The sequence below is a fragment of the Anabrus simplex genome, chromosome 2, assembly GCF_040414725.1.
Source record: "Anabrus simplex isolate iqAnaSimp1 chromosome 2, ASM4041472v1, whole genome shotgun sequence".
Taxonomy (NCBI): domain Eukaryota; kingdom Metazoa; phylum Arthropoda; class Insecta; order Orthoptera; family Tettigoniidae; genus Anabrus; species Anabrus simplex.
In genome coordinates, this window is record NC_090266.1 from 554,269,829 (window position 1) to 554,289,098 (window position 19,270).

A 19,270-nucleotide genomic window follows, 5' to 3' on the forward strand; every position below is an offset into this window, starting at 1 on the left:
CTGGAGGACCGATGTTTTCTGTTAGGGTTGTTTCCCTTGGCTGATTGGTCCCTATTTAAGCGTCAGGAACTCGCTTTCTGCCCTTACATGACTTAGCCGTGTACCTTGATAGTAAAATGATCAGTTTGATTCTGCTGTGATGATCTTGAGAGACCCAGGTCACTTTATGGCAGTTCTTGTGAGGGAAGGTGATGCCTCCTATCACTAGCCCATGGCTGCTGAAAAGTTCAATGAGTTGCTCATCATTGTCATTCCTGGTTCCAGTGCCATGTTTATCAGTAATGTTCTGCAGGCCTTGGTTGTCATCCTCTTTGGCATCAGGTCTCCCATCATGATCAAGATATCCCTTTTCTTCACCTTTGTAAGAGCTTGCTATAGTTGGCTGTAAAACTGCTAATTTTCTTCTACTCTCCCCCCCCTCCCCCCCCCCCTCTATCGGTGAGTAACTCTCTACAATTGTAAATGCAAATTGAGCTAACATGAGCCTCTCTGAAACTTGGTGCCGTTCTAACAGGCTCTTTCTTGCTGCTTATGTGAGCAACAACCTAACACCATTGCTACGTTTCTTGTCTTCTTTCCTGTCCGATCAAATCCATTCCACCTCATCTCGCTCAGCTTCAGGATATCTAAACTATAACGCTTCATCTCCCTCAATATCTCAGCCAGTTTTCCTGTCTGCCACATTGTCTGTATATTCCATATTCCAATTTGTGTGTCCAATTTCATGCTAAAGGTTGAATCCATTTTATCCTTCCAGCTTTTTTTCATTAATGTTTCTATAATAAAATAGTCCTGGGTGTGCGGGTTATTGGCCCACAGCACACAAAGCCTAGTGAAGGGGCTGCCTTCTAAGCATCCAGGTCTACTGATTTTCTATCAGGGTTCCTTCCCCTAGTCTTTGAAGTTCCTAGTTCTGTCCACAAGCCAGTGGGGATCCTTACCTCTTTGCCCTGATCAGTAAGGTTGCCAGCTCTGCTGTACTGAAGACTATCTTCTCTGCCTTCGCTGCCATTTAGGACTTCACCAGAGCCTCGTCAACCGTCATTTTTAAGGGTTCCTGTAAGGCCTTCACAGCTACCATATTGGTCCCAGGACACATGAAATCCCCACTGTACGTCACCCTTAAAAGCATTCCCTTACTTCAGTGCCAGAGCATTGCCTCTATAGAGCCAGATTTTTCATGTTTTACCTACTCATCTTCATTCTTTTTTGTATACAAGTCATACATGATCTTTATGTTTAAATCACTTGGAAAATACTGCTTCGCTGTCCGTTGATGACAGTAGTGAGAAGGAACAGAAGGGATACATCAAATATGATCTCTAATTGTTTTGTTTGCATCATCCAATCTCTTTATTGCAGGTGCATGACACCCTCTCCTGTTACAGCTGACACTCCTAATGACATACCTCTTCTTTAGTATATAATGCGCAAAGCTTTCTGATACACTCAACATTCATAAGAATAATCATTGACAGACTTGAACCTCTGTTTTACCTTTTTTTTTTTAAACATTTCTTTGTATACTGTCTACATGACTGTTCATAATTTGGATGAGCTCTTGCAATAGGTTTTTCTGTCACGAGGGATGACAAGTGCTGTCCCCTTCTGTCTTCATCTGGAATCTTCCAAAATTCATCTAACATGTTTCTAGTCTCAGTCTCTGTGAGTGTTTGTTATATTTCGTATGGAATTTGGAGGAACAAGGATATTTGAAATACCTAGGTTCTGCATAGTGGAAATGTAAGCTTTTCCAGATTGTCTATTATTTATCCTCATATTAACTATCCATGTGCTAGGATTTCTACACATCTTTCTTATCTTCCTACATCCTGTTATATTTCCAGCTACCCGATCTCTTGAAAGAGGCCTGCTCTCATCTTCATAAGACTGTAGCACATCTTGAAACAAAATAATCTTTTGCCTTAAAATATGGCATCTTGAGGACCATGAGCTTTTCTAGGTTGATATGTATACTTCCGTCATCCATAGTAGGTATCTCCAGAAGCCCTAAAATAAGTGTAAAAACCATGTGAGTTTCATTATAACACTACTGTAATAAGTCTGCTGAATGTAAAAAAAAAAAAAAAAAAAAAAAAAAAACTCCACAAAAAACATGGTATTAAATTCAAGTAAGAACAATTTTTTTGCTTTTGTTTTGAAATTTGTTACATATTAAACATACTGATTCTAGATTGCCTCTTGAACCTAGGTAGTTTCTTGTGCACCGTTTCAGAATTTTGGTTTCTGAAAAGTCTTCCAGTCATCATCTGATGAAGATGGCAGCGAGTTGCTGAGAGGATATATTTGTCAGACGAATCCTCCAAAATATGTTCCACAATGCCCACTGTTTCCATTTGCTTCTTACTTAAATCAGATGAAGTATCTATTGTTACCACGGATGATGAAAAAAGTCAGTCATCAATGATCTGCATTAAGGACTTGCCCAGGTGGCAAATTCCCTGTCAGTTGTTTACCTTGCCTTTTCTTAAATGTTTTCAAAGAACTTGCAAATTTATCAAATTTTCCTTGTAAAATTGTTTCTATACCTTACTCCTCATCATATAAATTACTATTTTCCCCAATTAGTCCTCTTGAATGCCACCTTTATCTTCATCTCTCCTACTTTTAAAAGCTCCCCTCAAGCTTATTCGTCTACTAATGTCATTCCATGACAGCTCGGAACATACCACTTAATTAAGAACATTAATTTAGTTTACTAGTCCACCTAATCAATACACCTTACTTTACAAGTGAAATTACATTTATTCTTGAATTATTTATGTATAATTTGGTACATGTTTAGTCTTCTTTTAAAGAACTCCTCAGCTGTAGCATCTCAAGTAAAATATCTAATTAAAACACTGCCCAGTGACTTAATACTAGTGAGTACATGTCTTTTCAAGGATATTAAAAAAAATTCTTGTCTGTACAGGCAGCTTTGTTGTAGTTCTGTTCTGCCACTTTCTTGGAGTAATTTTAAAATTACATGTTAAAAAGAACATTATGATATAATCCTCCTTTATAAAAATGTTGATTGAAGTTTGGTTTAGCATCAGTGTACTGATTAAAGTTGAAAGTTGAGTTGTAGCTTCAGAGGTGGGAGAAAAATGGAACCTTGTTGGCTCTTGTTTGATAAACAGGGGAGCGCTGAAGTTGTCAATTAAAAAAATTCAATGACAAGGTGTGGAAAGAAAGAAAATATCGTGATGGGTTTCCTGAAAGATATCAAAACTCACTCTTTGTTATGTTCATCGTTATAGCTGGTTACCTTCCGAGCCTAGCTCTGGTCTGTTTCTCACTACACTACTGCTTGTATTGTTCTTGTGTTTTCTCTTGCCTGGCAGGACCTGGCTGGTGGGTGATGGAGAAGTGCTGTTGCTGTGCGAAGGGGAAACTGTTCCGCCTGTATGTAGATTGGAAGGGAGGGGTGTTTATTGATTTATTGTACATACCACTTAGTCGAGCAGCTCATCTCCTTTCTCCCAAGTCTTCCTAGCCCAAAGTGCGCAACATTTTTATAACACTATTCTTTTGTCGGAAATCACCAAGAACAAATCATGCTGCTTTCCATTGGAGCTCTTTTCAGTTCTCGTATGAAGTAGTCCTGGTATGGGTCCATAAACTGGAACCATACTGTAATTTGGGTCTTACCAGAGACATATATGCTCTTTTCTTTACATCTTTATTACAACTCTTAAATGCCTTCATAACCATGTAAAGAAATCTGTTAACCTTTTCAATCTCATTAATATGATTACCCCAAGGAAAATCATTCCTTATATTAACACACACATTAATACTTGTAGTGGTCCCCATGAGGTACTTTCTTTCACCCCATCAACACAATACTGAAAATTGAGAGGATTTTTCCTCTTGGTGAAATTTACAACTTGACTTTTCACCCCATTCATCTGCTCTCCATCTCACAGTAGTGTTGAGGTATTTTTGTAGTCGCTCAAAGTCCCGCAACTTCCTTTCTACTCCATACGTAATAATATCATCCGCAAAAAATCTTATCTTTAATTCCAGTACTTTACTCATATCATTTATATATATGTAAAAAAAACTAAAGGTCTAATAATACTACCCTGTGGGACCCCTCTCTTAAACTTTACAGGGTCAGATGACACTTCACCTACTCTAATTCTGTGAGTTCTCTTATCTTGAAATTTAGCCACACATTCTGCGAGCTCACAGAATATGTATAATACCTACCTTATGTTACATCCTTTGATTCATTAAGAATGCACTATTGCCTTTGTTATGTTAACCCTACATCACTAACAATTTACCTGCTGGGCATTGTGCAGAGAGGTGAATGCGCTTACCTCACCCTTCCGGTAATATTTTTTGTTTTTCCTTCTCAGCACCTTTCCCAGTATGTACCCTAACTTCGGAATCATGGAAGTTCTTTTGTATTTTATTTCATTGTGGTGTTACGGAGCTGCTGTCGTCCGAGAAACGAATGGTTAATAACAACATGACTGTATGGACTATAGAAGAAAGAGCCAACGTTTTCTTCTATGTACCGTATTTATTTCTATATAATCAACACTTTCCTTGTCAGTGGTTAAGTAATATACTGCCACAATATTCTAAGGAAAGTCGGAAAACCAGTCTCGCGAATGGACTATGAACAGCAGCTAAGTGATGACTGATTACATCTCACCTTTGGCATCGGCTTACACAGCCAACTTTATTGCGGCCATTGAGAGGAATGTTAAGTGAAATACTCAAAGTAAGTGCAGAAATACGCAAACCTGAACAAGAGAATCCTTACAAGAAAAAATTATGTGTCTTCTCTCCTTCGAAGTTCTGGTGAATGACTTGCTTCTTTTGCACTGCTTGCAGTAGGGCAGTATGTGGTGACCACCAATCAAATACCTGATTAGAGTGTTTAATTGATATCTAGGTAGTTAAGAGCAAATAGACAGAGACCTTATTTTCAGTGAAGAAAGCAAACCTCATATGTCTCAATGCTCTTCCTATCCATTATGTGCCTTAAGACTGGTCACGCCTCCCAGCCACATATGGATATGCACTCCATCAAAACAATGTTCGTTATGTTAATTTTCCTTTGCAAAAGTGTAAGGGAAAATGAACCTTAAATACAACATAATGTAGGAGCGAGTAAATTCGTTGTGCAAACATATATTTCTACAGTACAATGCGGTAAGTTTAATTTTCCTTCACACATGAAAATTGCATTGTAAGTTATGATTTTCATGATGATCCATATTGACAAGCAATTAACTTATAATTCAAATTGAAGAAGGATCCTCCTATTCAATACTAATTAGGTTGAAACTAGTTCTATTTGCTGTTTTTTTTTTCACGCCATAAGACCTATCTGTGTCGGTGCGACGTAAAGCCCCTAGCAAAAAAAAAATTTGCTGTTTTAGTGGTTTCATGACTGGCATCATTTAATAAACGAGTGTTGAATAGGTGAATCCTTTTTTAGTTTGAATTGTAATAACAATGAAAATTGTAATGATGGAGTGCGTATTCATATGTGGGTGGGAGGAATGACCAGTCTTAAGGAAAATATTGGATAGGAAGAGCATTGTGACATATGAGGTTTGGTTTCTTCAACGACATTATAGTGAATCATCATTCGCAAATATTAATAAGACACAAAAATACACTTGTCAACCAATTGCTGATAAAAAACATGATCCTGTGTTTTAATTTTGCAACAAAGTTTGCTGTGGTCATAAAGTGTGATCCTGATTGGTGTTTGTGGAGAAAATGCAGTGGTAGAGAGATTGAACCTGGAACAGAACAAAAGAATGAACATTTGTGTGATTTTCTCCTATGAACATATTGGAAGTGATGTTTACTTAGTGTATTGGTTACGATGGAGATGTGCAGTGACCAGGAATCGAACAAGTGCTTTCCATGTAGTAATGACTTTTAGGACTTTGGAAATAGGAAACTGTGCTTCTATATGTATATTTTCAAGTTTTTAAATTATTTTTATTATGTACATAAAGGTGACAGTTGCAGATATTGCTGGTTTCATTTGGGTAGTCCCACAGACGAGTGGTTAGTGATAACATGGGTCATGGGATAAATTAGTGGTAAAGGGTTAACCAAGTGTATCTCCAACAATTATCAGTACGTTAATTGTTAGAAACATAGAAACGTATTGTCGAATACATTCATGTATCACTGACGGACTGTTACATTATACGAGAGTCAAAAAATAAATGCTGTTAGGCTTGTGTGTTCCTAACATACTGTACATTCTTTTTAATTTTATTTTTTAGTATAGATACAGAATTTGAAAAAGTGCCTTAGAAGATGTTGAGAAATACATCTCTCCACTAAATGGAACATGGCATGTTAAGTAGTTACACCCAATAAAATAAAATAAATATGCATTTTTGGAGTTATGTTCCTCTGTTTCTAACCTGATTAATTGTTTTAGTGAGAATTACCACCTTGAATGGGTGATTGTGATTTGCTTAGTGATGGAAGACAAGGGACAATCCCTGATTCTTTTGCTGACTTTTGTCAAATATCAATTATTATGACTGTAACATCTTCAGTTTTTGAGATATATGTATCCCCATAAAAATAATTCAACTCCTGTTTCATCCTCTTATCCTTCCCCGCAAGTTCATTATCCCCCCAAAATGCATGTTTCTTTATCTTTAAAGGAGATTCCAAATACCAATTTTCACGTCTGTAACGCCTTTAGTTTTTGTTAGATATAAGTATCCTAATACAAATAATTCAATTGAAATTGAATCTAGCAAAGAAGTCAGCTAAGGATAACATGATGGCAAGCATAATTGGCAGTCATACAAATTTTAGTGAAAAATGGAAGGGCACGTATAGGAACTGAAGGCAGAAACAGGTTCCAAGAAGGACATTCCAGGAATCATTAATGAACAAGGGGAGTGTGTATGTAATGAACTTTAGAAGGCAGAGGTATTCAGTCAGCCGTATGTAAAGATTGTTGCTTACAAGGATAATGTCCAAATAGAGGAGGTGACCAATACTAAAGAAGTATTAATTTACCTATGATAACAATGGCATTTTGAAAACTAGAAAAGCAGCTGGAATTGATAAGATTTCTGGGGATATACTAAGGACAATGGGTTGGGACATAGTACCATATCTGAAGTACTTATTTTACTATTGTTTGCTTGAAGGTGCTATACAAAATGAATGGAGAGTTGCTATAGTAGCCCCTGTATATAAAGGAAAGGGTGACAAGACATAAAGCTGAAAATTACAGGCCAGTAAGTTTGACATGCAGTGCATGTAAGCTTTGGGAAAGCATTATTTCTGATTATATTAGACATGTTTGCAAAACGAATGACTGATTCGATGGAAGGCAGTTTGGGTTTAGGGAAGGTTATTCCACTGAAGCTCGACTTGTAAGATTCCAGCAAGATCAGTGTTCTTTCTAGGACCTTTTTAATTGGTGCACCGCCCTGCCGGTTTTACAGTCCGCCCGGCTAACATAATCTAGGTATGTAAACACAGTTTACTTACTGCGAGTATTGTGCACCTTTTGTACCAATCTGAACGATATGAGTAGGTTTTGAGCTATGTATTCTAGAATCTGTATCCTACCACGATTGTTCACTTACTACACTAGTTTCCAAGGCGTAAGCTACAAAGACATACAAACAGCGGTACATGGTTGCCAGCTCACTATGAATGAGCAGGAGAACACTACAATTTCAAGAATACTCTGTTATGTCTTGTTTGTGATAATAACAATGAAATAGTACAGTTTTGCGGATAATGTTTACCTCTCTGATATTATTGTTAATGCCCTGCATGGAATATATTGCAATGTTACCATATTCATCTTTTACGTATTCCCTGCCTGGCTACTCATTCCTGCCACCCAGCTGATGAAAATTCAGATGTCTTGGATTCATGACGTCAAATTAACTGTATCACGATTGACCTATCTAAGGCATTTGATTAGACAAGGGAGTGACTGAATGGGTGGCTGTATTTCTAGAAAATAGAACTCGAGAGAATTAGAGTAGGTGAAGCTTTATCTGATCCTGTTATCATTAAGAGGCAAATTCCTCAAGGCAGTATTATTGGACCTTTGTTTTCTTATATATATATGAGTGATATGAGTAAAGAACTGGAATCAGAGATGAGGCTTTTTGCAGGTGATATTATTCTGTATAGAGTAATAAATAAGTCACAAGATTGTGAACAACTGCAAAAAGACCTCGACAGTGCTGTGAGATGGACAGTAGGCAATGGTATGATGATAAACAGGGTCGTACAGCTGTGAGCATGCATCCGGGAGATAGTGGGTTCGAACCCCACTGTTGGCAGCCCTGAAGATGGTTTTCCGTGGTTTCCCATTTTCACACCAAGCTGTACCTTACTCAAGGCCACGGCCGCTTCCTTCCCATTCCTAGGCTTTTCCTATCTCATCGTTGCCTAAGACCTATCTGTGTCGGTGCAACGTAAATCAAATAGAAAAGAAAGATGAACTTGGTTAAAAGTCAGGTTGTAAGTTTCAATAATAAGAAAATTCGTCTCAGTTTTAATTACTGCGTTGATGGGGTGAAAGTTCCTTATGGGGATCACTGTAAGTCGTAGGAATGATCTTCATTGGGGTAATCGCATAAATGGGATTGTAAATAAAGGTTACAGATCTCTGCACATGGTTACGCGGGTGTTTAGGGGTTGTAGTAAGTATGTAACGGAGAGGGCATACAAGTTTCTTGTAAGACCCCAAAAGGAGTATAGTTCCAATGTATGGTACCCTCGCCAGAATTACTTGATTCAAGAACTGGAAAAAATCCAATGAAAAGCAGCTCGATTGGTTCTGGGCGATTTCCAACAAAAGAGTAGCGTAACATACAATAGAGGGAAATTTGATTGATCCACCTTTTTCAATACATAATATGTTGTTAATATAATCTCAACATTTTTTATTCAGTACCACTTTTGGTGTCTATGGACACAATCATCAGCTGAAACAGCTTGTATGAACAAAGATATACAAGTATGTAGTACATATAACAGACCCTTAGTAATAAGTGACATTAATAAGATGAAGTAAAAATACAGTGCTTAAAAGAATATAAACAAGTTATGTGCTTGTTGGTCAAAGTATAAAATGAAAGTGAAGATATTGACAAATGTTTAAAGACTTCATCACTTTGGAATGGTTAAAAAATCTCAAGCTTAGCACTGCTATACACTAGGTGAAAATAAAACATGGACATCCGAAAACTGACATAGGATGCAGTCCTTCCACAGAGTATTGATAATGAAGTAGGTTTGCTGGTGGCTTGTAACATCAACTCATAAAAAGTAGCTGTCATTTATGAGGTACTCAAAGAAGTGGATCATATTGTAGGCCAAGAGAAAGTGGATATATGGTCAGAAAGTTCTCAGTCCAATTCGGAACCTGAAGTATGAAAAGAAAGTTAAGAGTTAAAATGAGATATTGGAACTAGGGCAAAACACTATAAAGTTAAGTAGGAGACTCACCTCAAACGGCATGATGTAAGTGTCCTGCCAGTTATATTGGACAGACAGGCCGCAATTTTAACATAGGGTATAATGAACATGTTAATGCGTCAAAGTACGGCAGATTCTCAGCATTCGGTTCTCATATGGACGATACCAATCATACATTCACGGGCATACAACAAGACCTTCAAATTCTCCATTTATGTAAGAAAAGAAATCTATTGAACATTTTAGAAAACATCTTTATAAATATTGATCTTAAATGCAACCCGATTTATAATCTTAATGAGATATTGGAGGATATCAATATACTTTTCAAGGAGTTAATCAATAAATTCTTTTCACGAAGGCGCGTGAGTAATACGTCACCTCACGCCTCTCCCCTTACGTCAAACTCCTCTCAACCTCCCCTCACAATCAGTCCTCAACGACCTTCGAGGACGTCACTCAGTTAGCCTTAGCACTTGAGGTGGAGTGGTCGATGTAGGACGGGCAAGGAGGTGAGTGACTGGATGGATACTTAGTTCACATTTTAACGGCATTTTATTCTTCATTTCATTCATTTTTTTCTTTTTTAGGCCCCTATTGTCAACACACAATCAGGTTCAACTAGCATCAGTATAACTCCACCTCCTAAACAAGAAATCTATTATAATGTGGCATCACCACAACACTGTTTTATGTACAATATGCACATAATTTAATTTGCATAGCCACTTACGGTGTTTTATAATTGACAATTCGTTGTTTTGAACAACAGTTTTAACATATGATTTTAATTGGACTTCATGCTTCATATCATGTTCACACTGCACCACTTTAACATTGAAGATTGACAAGACGCTATCACGCCGCATCACAGGATACAAAGACTTTGCATTCACTTATTTTAATGTGTCCTCGCCTTATTTTTAATGATTTGTATTTGTGACTGAAGATGTCCTATAAGAGGACGAAACATGTTTCACGAGTGTAATTTAATGTAGTCTTTGTAATAAAGACAATTACAGTATTGTAAAGGTGGAATTATAAAATCTAAATTTTCACAAGTTGATACTTTGACAATACGGGCTCTAATATGAAATTTATAACGTGCAATGAAATAAGAGAATCAAATAAAATTCTGGGCTTTCTGGAAATGTCGTTCAAGTTGAGATTAGGGTTGAAGCATTGGTCTAGATGTAACAGGCTTCCGTGATATCTAGTAGGGGCCTTTGCTCAATGTGTCTAATATTGTTAAATCTTGATCTAATCCATTAAATTTGTGTGTATAATCTTGTATGTCTGACCAACTGCGGAAAACCTATTGTATTTAATTGCATTGAGATGTTCGGTATATCTAATCTTGAAGCTCCTGCCAGTTTGTCGTATTTACAGTATGAACTGTTACAGTCGCTGCACTGAAACCTGTAAACTCCTGACTCAGTAAAAGGGTCCGATTTGTTGACCAGGTTGGAATTGTGGAGAATATCCACTTTTCTGTTGTTGGTGCGGAAAGCAATATTGATGTTATGTTTCTTGAATAGGTTGGTAACGCTGTAGATATTTTGATTGAATGTAAAAGTTGAGAATAACTTAGGCCTGGGATTATCTTTTATTAAGTTAGATTTAGAGCGATGTCTGAATTTGTTGATAATGCGTTCATTGAAACTTTTATTATAACTGTTAAACCTGGCTATCGCACGTATAATATTAATTTCTTCATTTAGGTCTGTTTTTGACTTTGGAATTTTGAACGTGCGATCAGCTAAGCTATTGTAAGTAACAGGATGTTCTATGCTTCTAGCAAACTCTAGCACTTGCTCCTTGCCACTCTCCATGCATACATCAGACCGTTTGAGGTGAGTCTCTCCTACTTAACTTTATAGTGTTTTGCCCTAGTTCCAATATCTCATTTTAACTTTTAACTTTCTTTTCATACTTCAGGTTTTGAACTGGATTGAGAACTTTCTGGCCATACATCCACTTTCTCTTTGCCTGCAATATGATCCACTTCTTTGAGTACCTCACAAATGATGTCTTCTTTTTATGAGTTGATGTTACAAGCCACCAGCAAACCTACTTTATTATCAATACTCTGTGGAAGGACTGCATCCTATGTCAATTTTTTGGATGTCCATGTTTTATTTTCACCTAGTATTTAGCAGTGCTATGCTTGAGACTTTTTAACCATTCCAAAGTGATCAAGTCTGTAAACATTTGTCAAAATCTTCACTTTCATTTTACACTTTGACCAACAAGCTCATAACTTGTTTATATTCTTTTAAGCATTGTATTTTTACTTCATCCTACTAATGTCACTTATTACTAAGGGTCTGTTATATGGGCTACATACTTGTATATCTTTGTTCGTACAAGCTGTTTCAGCTGATGATGGTGTCCATAGACACCGAAACTGGTATGAATAAAAAATGCTGTGATTATATTAACAACATATTATGTATTGAAAAAAGGTGGATCAATCAAATTTCCCTCTATTGTATGTTATCTCCTTTCAATACGAACCAGATATGAAGTTTTTAATGTTGAAAAAAGAGTAGCGTTACGAAAATGTTGCAAAGTTTGGGCTGGGAAGACTTGAGAGGAAGGAGACGAGTTGCTAGACTTAGTGGTATGTACATTAAATAAAAAAACTAAATTTCCACCTGTTTGATTTAATGTAAATAGGATTTGATACTGGAAATGAAGCTTATTTTATGCAAATAAGTGGTATGTTCCGAGCTGTCCGTGGAGAGATGGCGTGTAATGACATTAGGAGATGAATAAGTTTGAGTGGTGTTTTTAAAAGTAGGATAGGTCACAATATGGAGATAAAGTTGGAATTTAAGATGACAAATTGGGGCAAATATGTGTTTATAGGTAGGGGAGTTAGGGATTGGAATAATTTACCAAGGGGGATGTTCAATAAATTTCCAAATTCTTTGCAGTCATTTAAGGAAAGGTTACAAAAACAACAGATAGGAAATCTGCCACCTGGATGACTGCCCTAAATGCAGATAAGTATTGATTAATTGATCACTCCTGGAACAGATTTTGCAGACTTCTGACCAAGGTCTTCAGGGCAGAGCATCGGCCTGCGGAACATGCTTTATCTCATGGATACCCTCATCGACCTTCCTCTGTCCATCCTCCTCCTCATTCTTCTGGTCAGCGTCCATCTTCTTTTGGCCGTCTTCCATCTTCTCCTGGCGGACTTTCGAATTCTGGTCATCTTAAGTCTTCTTTTGGGCCGTCCTTCATCTTCTGGCAGTCTTCAGTCTCCTTCCGGCCATCTTCAGTCTTTTCCTGGTCGTCTTTCATCTTCTTGTGGTCGTGGCCCTCCATCTTCTTCTGGTCGTCTCCTATCTCCTGTATCAACCTCTTCTGGCTTTCTCTTATCCTCTTCTGGATTTCTTCTTTCTACTGACATTACTTTTGTTGCAAATAAAACACCATCTGTTTTATCACTCTAATTTATTTTAACAGGATGACCCAGTTAATGCGCATGCACGCACTCCCTCTCGCTCTCTCTCTCATAGTTGGTTATTTGCAAGTCTATATTCTTTTCGCACAGGCAGCCCAGCTCGTTGGCATAGCCTGGGAGACAGTAATCCTGACATTAGCAACAACCAATACTGCTGTCTTCCTCAGCCTAGCTACTGAACCCCAACACACAGAGTCCAGCTCTGACTAACTGTTCATGGCTAGCCTCCTTTTTATAGCTCGGGTGATGTGTACCAAAATATTCGCGACTTGGCTAGAGACCGAACATTCTCGCTATGACACATTTTTATTTGGGAACAGGCAACTTTACCATATAAATCATAATATAAAAGTCGTGTCGTATTTTTCTTTGTTTGCTTTTTTTCCGGTAGATGGGGCTAGCCCACTGAACTGAAGGAATCTTTAATTCCAAAATATGTTTGCAGTTGGATATGCTGTTGCTTCTTGTTACGTATCCACTATATGGAAGTATGTGCATGGTCATGTCTTTGGAATCCTCTTGATGTCCACTAGCTACTTGCATTTCTTGAGTTGCTACTGTTTAAACTTTGTTTTAAATTCCTTTGATATAACTTTTAAACCTGGCTGTGTATATTTGGTGCACAGAACATCACTTGGGTTCTGAGAGCAGGACCATGAACCCAAGTGCCTGTGCGTACTCCCATAGTGAAATAGTTCATTCAAGAATTTTGTATTTAATAAAATTGTGTATTTTAATAGTAAATCTATTTTCCTATATCAAAGGATAGACGTCTTGTGTTTAATAAACTATATGATAAGGAATCTGACTGTTTTGTTCAACAAGGTTACGTTCCCTCTCAGGGTTGTTCAGCACCTTCTACATCCTGTTGTCCTGTTCATGTCACCTTTAGTCATCCTTGTTTTTTGTATGTTGCTTATCTTTTCTTTTCCTGTTTGTTTTTATTGTATGGGTACTTTTTTTTTGCATCATTTCTTTATTGGCTGACATTTCTTTCAACAAATAGTGCCAAAAACGAATTCAGGGGCTTGAAAAACCAAAATTACATTGTGTCTGCAATAATACTGATAGTGAAATGAGCTAAACATTAGCCAGTAACAGATTTACCTCTCAATGTCAACAAGTAAGGCCAGCATTATTAGTCAAATTCTTCAATATTAGGGCCAGCACCAACACCTGCAGCTCCATCCGGTATAGGAGCTGCACCACCAGCACCAGGAAAGCCTCCAGGGAAACCACCAGGCTTGCCTCCAGGCATACCTCCAGCTCCCTGATACAACTTGGTAATAATGGGGTTACAAAGAGATTCCAATTTCTTTTGCTTCTCTTCAAACTCTTCTTTTTCAGGTAGTTAATTTTCATCTAACCAACTAATCACTTCATTGCACTTGTCCAAAATGGTGCTTTAGTCAAGAGACTGATATCTTGCTTTTTAGTTTCTCATCTTTCGCAGTACTCTCCATGTTGAAACAGTAAGTCTCCAAAGCATTCTTTGCAGCAATAGTTGCCTTCTGCTTGTTATCATCAGCTTGGTACTTCTCAGCATCATTCACCATCCTCACAATTTCCTCCTTGCTCAAATGCCCCTTGTCATTGGTGATGGTAATCTTGTTCTCCTTCCCAGTGGATTTCTTAACTACAGTTACATTAAGAATACCATTCGCATCAATGTCAAAAGTCACTTCAATCTGAGGAACCCCTCGAGGGGCAGGAGGAATGCTAGTGAGCGCAAACTTTCGCAGAAGGTTGTTGTTAACTTTCACCTTCATATACCTGAATGAGTAGGCTTAAATAGGCTGATTATCTCAGTATGTTGTAAATGTCTGAGTTTACTTTGTTGGAATGGTTGTGTACTTCTTTATCAGGGCAGTCATTACTCCTCCAGCAGTCTCAATACCAAGCGATAGGGTGTGACGTCTCTAGGTCCTGCACTTCTTCAGACTTGTCTCCTGCCAAAATGGCATGCTGGACTGCAACCTCAGTTACTGCATCATCGGGGTTAATGGTAATGTTAGGTTCCTTGCCATTGAAGAAGTCTTGAAGGAGTTTTTGTACCTTAGGGATATGTGTACATTCTCAACAAGGACAATATCATGAATTTGAGCTTTGTCCATCTTTGCATCTCATAGAGACTTCTCCACAGGTTCCATTATACTGCAGAACAAGTCTGCATTTAGTTCATCAAACCTAGTCCTAGTGGAAGATGTGTGGAAATTAATATCTTCAATATTGGCCTGAGTAGATGATGACAATGTGCTCTTTACCCTTTTGCAAACTGTACAAAGTCATCTAAGAGCACGTTTGTTAGTAGAAAGGTCTTTCTTGTATTTTCGTTTGAATTCATATACAAGTTATTATCCTCCCTGTTGTTGAAATCTTCTCCTCCCAAGCGAATGTCACCTGCATAGACTTCACTTCAAAGATTTCTTCCTCGATCATCAGGAATGATGCATCAAAGGTGTGTTCTTCATAGTCCTTTTTATCAAGTCTGTAAGCAATGGATGCAGCTGTTGGCTCGATGATTACCCTAGGAACATTCAGTCCGGCAATGGCTCCAGCATGGTTGGTAGCTTGTCTCTGTGAGTCATTGAAGTAAGCTGGAACTGTGATTACTGCATTTGTTACACTCTTTCCTAGATATGCTTCTGCTGTTCCCTTCATTTTTGTAAGCACCATTCAACTTATTTCCTCATTGTCAAAAGTCTTGGTTTCTTCTTTATATTGTACTTGAATCAGGTTTACCACCATCACTTATAACTATGAATGGCCAATGTTTCATGTCATTTTCAACAGACATTTGGCATACATTTTTTTGTTGGGGTTCATTGCTACTTGGATCTTTGCTGCATCACCAATGAGACGTTCAATGTCCGTGGCCCTTTCAGAAAAATTTGGAATAAATTTATGGAAGAAGTTTACCGTGCCAATGAATCCGGCTACAGCTTTGACATATTTAGAGGTGGGGAAGGCTCAAGCCTGCCGCGTTTATGATTATTCCACTACTCCTCTGCTAGATTTACAGAAGTGTAATATCGGCCAGTGGCTATGTTCTCAACTTTGACTTACTCAACTTTGCCGTGTTGAAAAACTCCCACACAAGAATAGGTGGTTCCGAGATCAATACCAGCTGCTGGTGCTTTCATAGCCATATTCTCTTTAAATGCTGAACAATATTACAGATTAAATTTGAAGTATAATTCATAATTCTTCTCATGTTAACTCTTCGTTTATCAGTTTTCAAGTCAAAAGGGAGATGTTCGGGGTACATGAGGAATTTCTCTAATGAAAAGACGACCGCTAGAGCTTCTATATACTGAATGTATCTTCTCAGCAGAATTAAGGCTGCATGAAGCATATGCTATGGGTTGACGGCGGTCTTCAAACTCCTGAAGAACACCACCTGATATACCCGTAGAAACATCAGTTTGAAAGACAAAACATTTGGAAAAAATCTGGCGCCACCAGGACAGCAGCATTACACAGAGCAGACTTTAAATCATAGAAGAGGCCTTTCCTGTCCCATCGTTGCCATAAGACGTATCTGTGTCGATGAGACTTAAAGCAAATAGTAAAAAAGAAAAAGAATCATAGAAGGCTTCTATTTGTTCATTACCCCAAAGCAACTTTGGCATCTTTCCTTTGTAAAGCCTTTAAGGGTGTGGCCCTTTCAGAAAAATTTGGAAAAAATTTATGGAAGAAGTTTACCATGCCAATGAATCCGGCTACAGCTTTGACATATTTATAGGTGGGGAAGGCTCAAGCCTGCTGCGTTTATGATTATTCCACTACTCCTCTGCTAGATTTACAGAAGTGTAATATCGGCCAGTGGTTACATTACAACCAGAATTACTTATTCAACAAAAGAGATGTTTCACAACATGATTGGTTGAAATTTGAAGGCTGTGTTCCTTTTTTATTTTTCCCAGCATATGGTTCTATACTAAGAATATATCAGGTATGGCAGTTTGTGAGCATACGATCGAGAGTCCATACTTTCCTGGATTCTCTTTGAGAAAAACTTAGAGTGGGCATCTTCCCCAAAACAGTGACAACATTTCATTCAATTAGGCCTACTTTATGCATACTAGGGATCAGATATTTAGGAAATATTTCATTCATTAGGTTGAAAATTCTGCAAAATGCTCCGAATTTATATTCATCTTTGCAGACCTGTCGTGTATCTTTATTGTTAAATCCAATAATTATGGTGATATGCTCAAATCTGTTCCTGCTCATAGTGGCAGTGTAAATAAATCTACCAGAAACATTTAACTACAGATCTAATCTTTTACTAATCTCCCATGCAGATTAGTAAACCTATATGTAACCCACGAGTTCAACTGCGTTTGTTTCTGGAATACTTTGCCTCACTGCCTTTGTTTGTGTATTTGATGATAATCTGCAATATTTCTGACACAGTGAACTTTTAAAAAGATTCACGTATTGTGGACACTTCTCCTTCACAACATAATCCTTCACATTCTGTCACGATGCTCAGAGGTAAGTGTCTGGTAACACGAGGTGGTTTAGGATGTATACTCTGCCAGTACTAGCACCGTACCTGCTGCCATTCTCTGCTAGTTCATTTTCAGATATTAATGTTTCCTTCATTATCTGATTCACTTCCACACGCAGCATCTTCAGTTTCAAAGTTACATGCTTTCGCATGACGTAAAAAGTTCAGATGTAATCATACCAAATAATAACATTAACAGTGCACTCACTGAACAAGACAGGTGTGCCAAAGTAAGTTGGGGTACAACAACATGTAGTACGCTCTGTAGATGGAATCACAAACAAAAACAAAACAATGACCACAGAACGTAGTACAATGAGGCATGTGAACTAACAATGGGTGGAGGTGGGGGGGTAATACCTTTCACTAGAATTAAAATGTGATTAGGTAATTGGATTCAAAAGAGACAATGACTTTCCCAATAGTAAATGTATGAAAAAAATACCCTCACTAAACTGTAAACAATTGAAGTGGTGGGCCCAAAATGCCCCCCTCCACCTCCTTGGTATTGCTAGGGTTAAATATAATATTTTCTTGTATTTATATATATAAGATTTTGGTTTAAGTTTCTCCTTCAGTTTTTACCTGTAATAACTGTTCTGTATATTGTTTTCAGTGTGGATACTGTGTAAGGGGCTCATTAGACTCAGTGGCAAATTGTGATCAATAAATACAATTAAAATTTAATTATTAATGTCGTGTTGCTAAACATCTGCAGTATCTCATTGTATCAATATGAATTTCATTCTTAGGTTCATGCAGTAAGATGGAGCAGCATCACGGGACAGGGAACTCGCAGACATCTGCATCCCCCATGGGGCCTCCTAGGTCCAATTCACCCATTATATCACCACTTACTTCCCCAGTCCAGCACAATATGCAGTCCCCATTGTCACCCGGGTTGCCTCCTGCTCCATCACCAGCATTACAGTCAACTACTTGTAATAGCAAACCTGTGGTAAGTGTACTTCCTACAGAAATTTGGTATATTATGACATCTTTTTCAGGTATAATTCTGTTACCATGTTTTCTTTTTCAGTTAGTTTGTAAACTAATTTATTCAAAATTAGTTTTGGTAGACTGAAGAACCTAACAGTTATTATTTCCAATTTGATCTAACAATCTTTGTTACAGGTACTTTGCATTTCTTTTTTGTTTCATTGGTGGTTGCATCTTCTGCCATCAATATCTATAATAATTGTTGGCATGATTGGAGATATCTCAGGCTGTGACTTAGTTAATAAAAGATTTGTTCAAGTGAAATATATACTGTGCTAACAGCATCACAAATATTTGATTGGGTGACACCCATTAATCTATGTTGAAACAGTACAGAATTGGTCACTTTGCAGAAAGCAGATACTTTGTAGAGATGCATGTTATTAATGCAGTTATAAGTTATGGATATATCCAAACAATAACAGTTTGCTGTTATTCAGCTCTTATGCTAATACCTGCTAAAAAATCTTTGTTGCGTATAGTGTATGAGAGTATGTAGAAGAAGTGTAGTGAATTTTGTGCAAAGCAAGTAAGAACAGAGGATCCATCCACTTTTAGCGGGTAACTTTGCACAATCAGACATTAAATAAGAAAGTAAAAACGTACAAAAATTGGAAAAATAAAGCACAAAAACAAGCAAAAATGAATGCTCAAAAATTTGGTGAATTGTTTATTTCAGGAACTCTAACCTTATTCAATGCTGTTGCAGTATATAAAGAAGGCCATCTGGAGATTTTGAAGTGTGTACCTCCTGTTTCTGTGAGTGAAAAATAATTTATTCACTGAAAATGTTCAATATTGCATCACGTCACATATAC

General features: G+C 37.6%; 1 protein-coding gene and 1 pseudogene across 7 annotated transcripts in view; one reads left to right on the top strand and one right to left on the bottom strand.

Annotated features, from left to right (window-relative positions):
- Positions 1 to 19,270, top strand: part of LOC136864217 (ATP-dependent helicase brm) — a 510,653-nt gene that overhangs the window by 6,492 nt on the left and 484,891 nt on the right. For 6 of the 7 annotated variants that reach the window (XM_067140929.2, XM_067140932.2, XM_067140934.2 and 3 more), the window contains exon 2: positions 18,206 to 18,411. In XM_067140929.2, the coding sequence (XP_066997030.2) occupies positions 18,220 to 18,411 (192 nt within the window). In that variant the 5' untranslated portion in view covers positions 18,206 to 18,219. Of the gene's footprint in view, positions 1 to 3,367; positions 3,409 to 18,205; positions 18,412 to 19,270 lie in introns of those variants that run through there. The other variant, XM_067140931.2, reaches the window with a different exon arrangement.
- LOC136862926 (heat shock 70 kDa protein cognate 4-like) lies at positions 14,076 to 16,086 on the bottom strand (annotated as a pseudogene).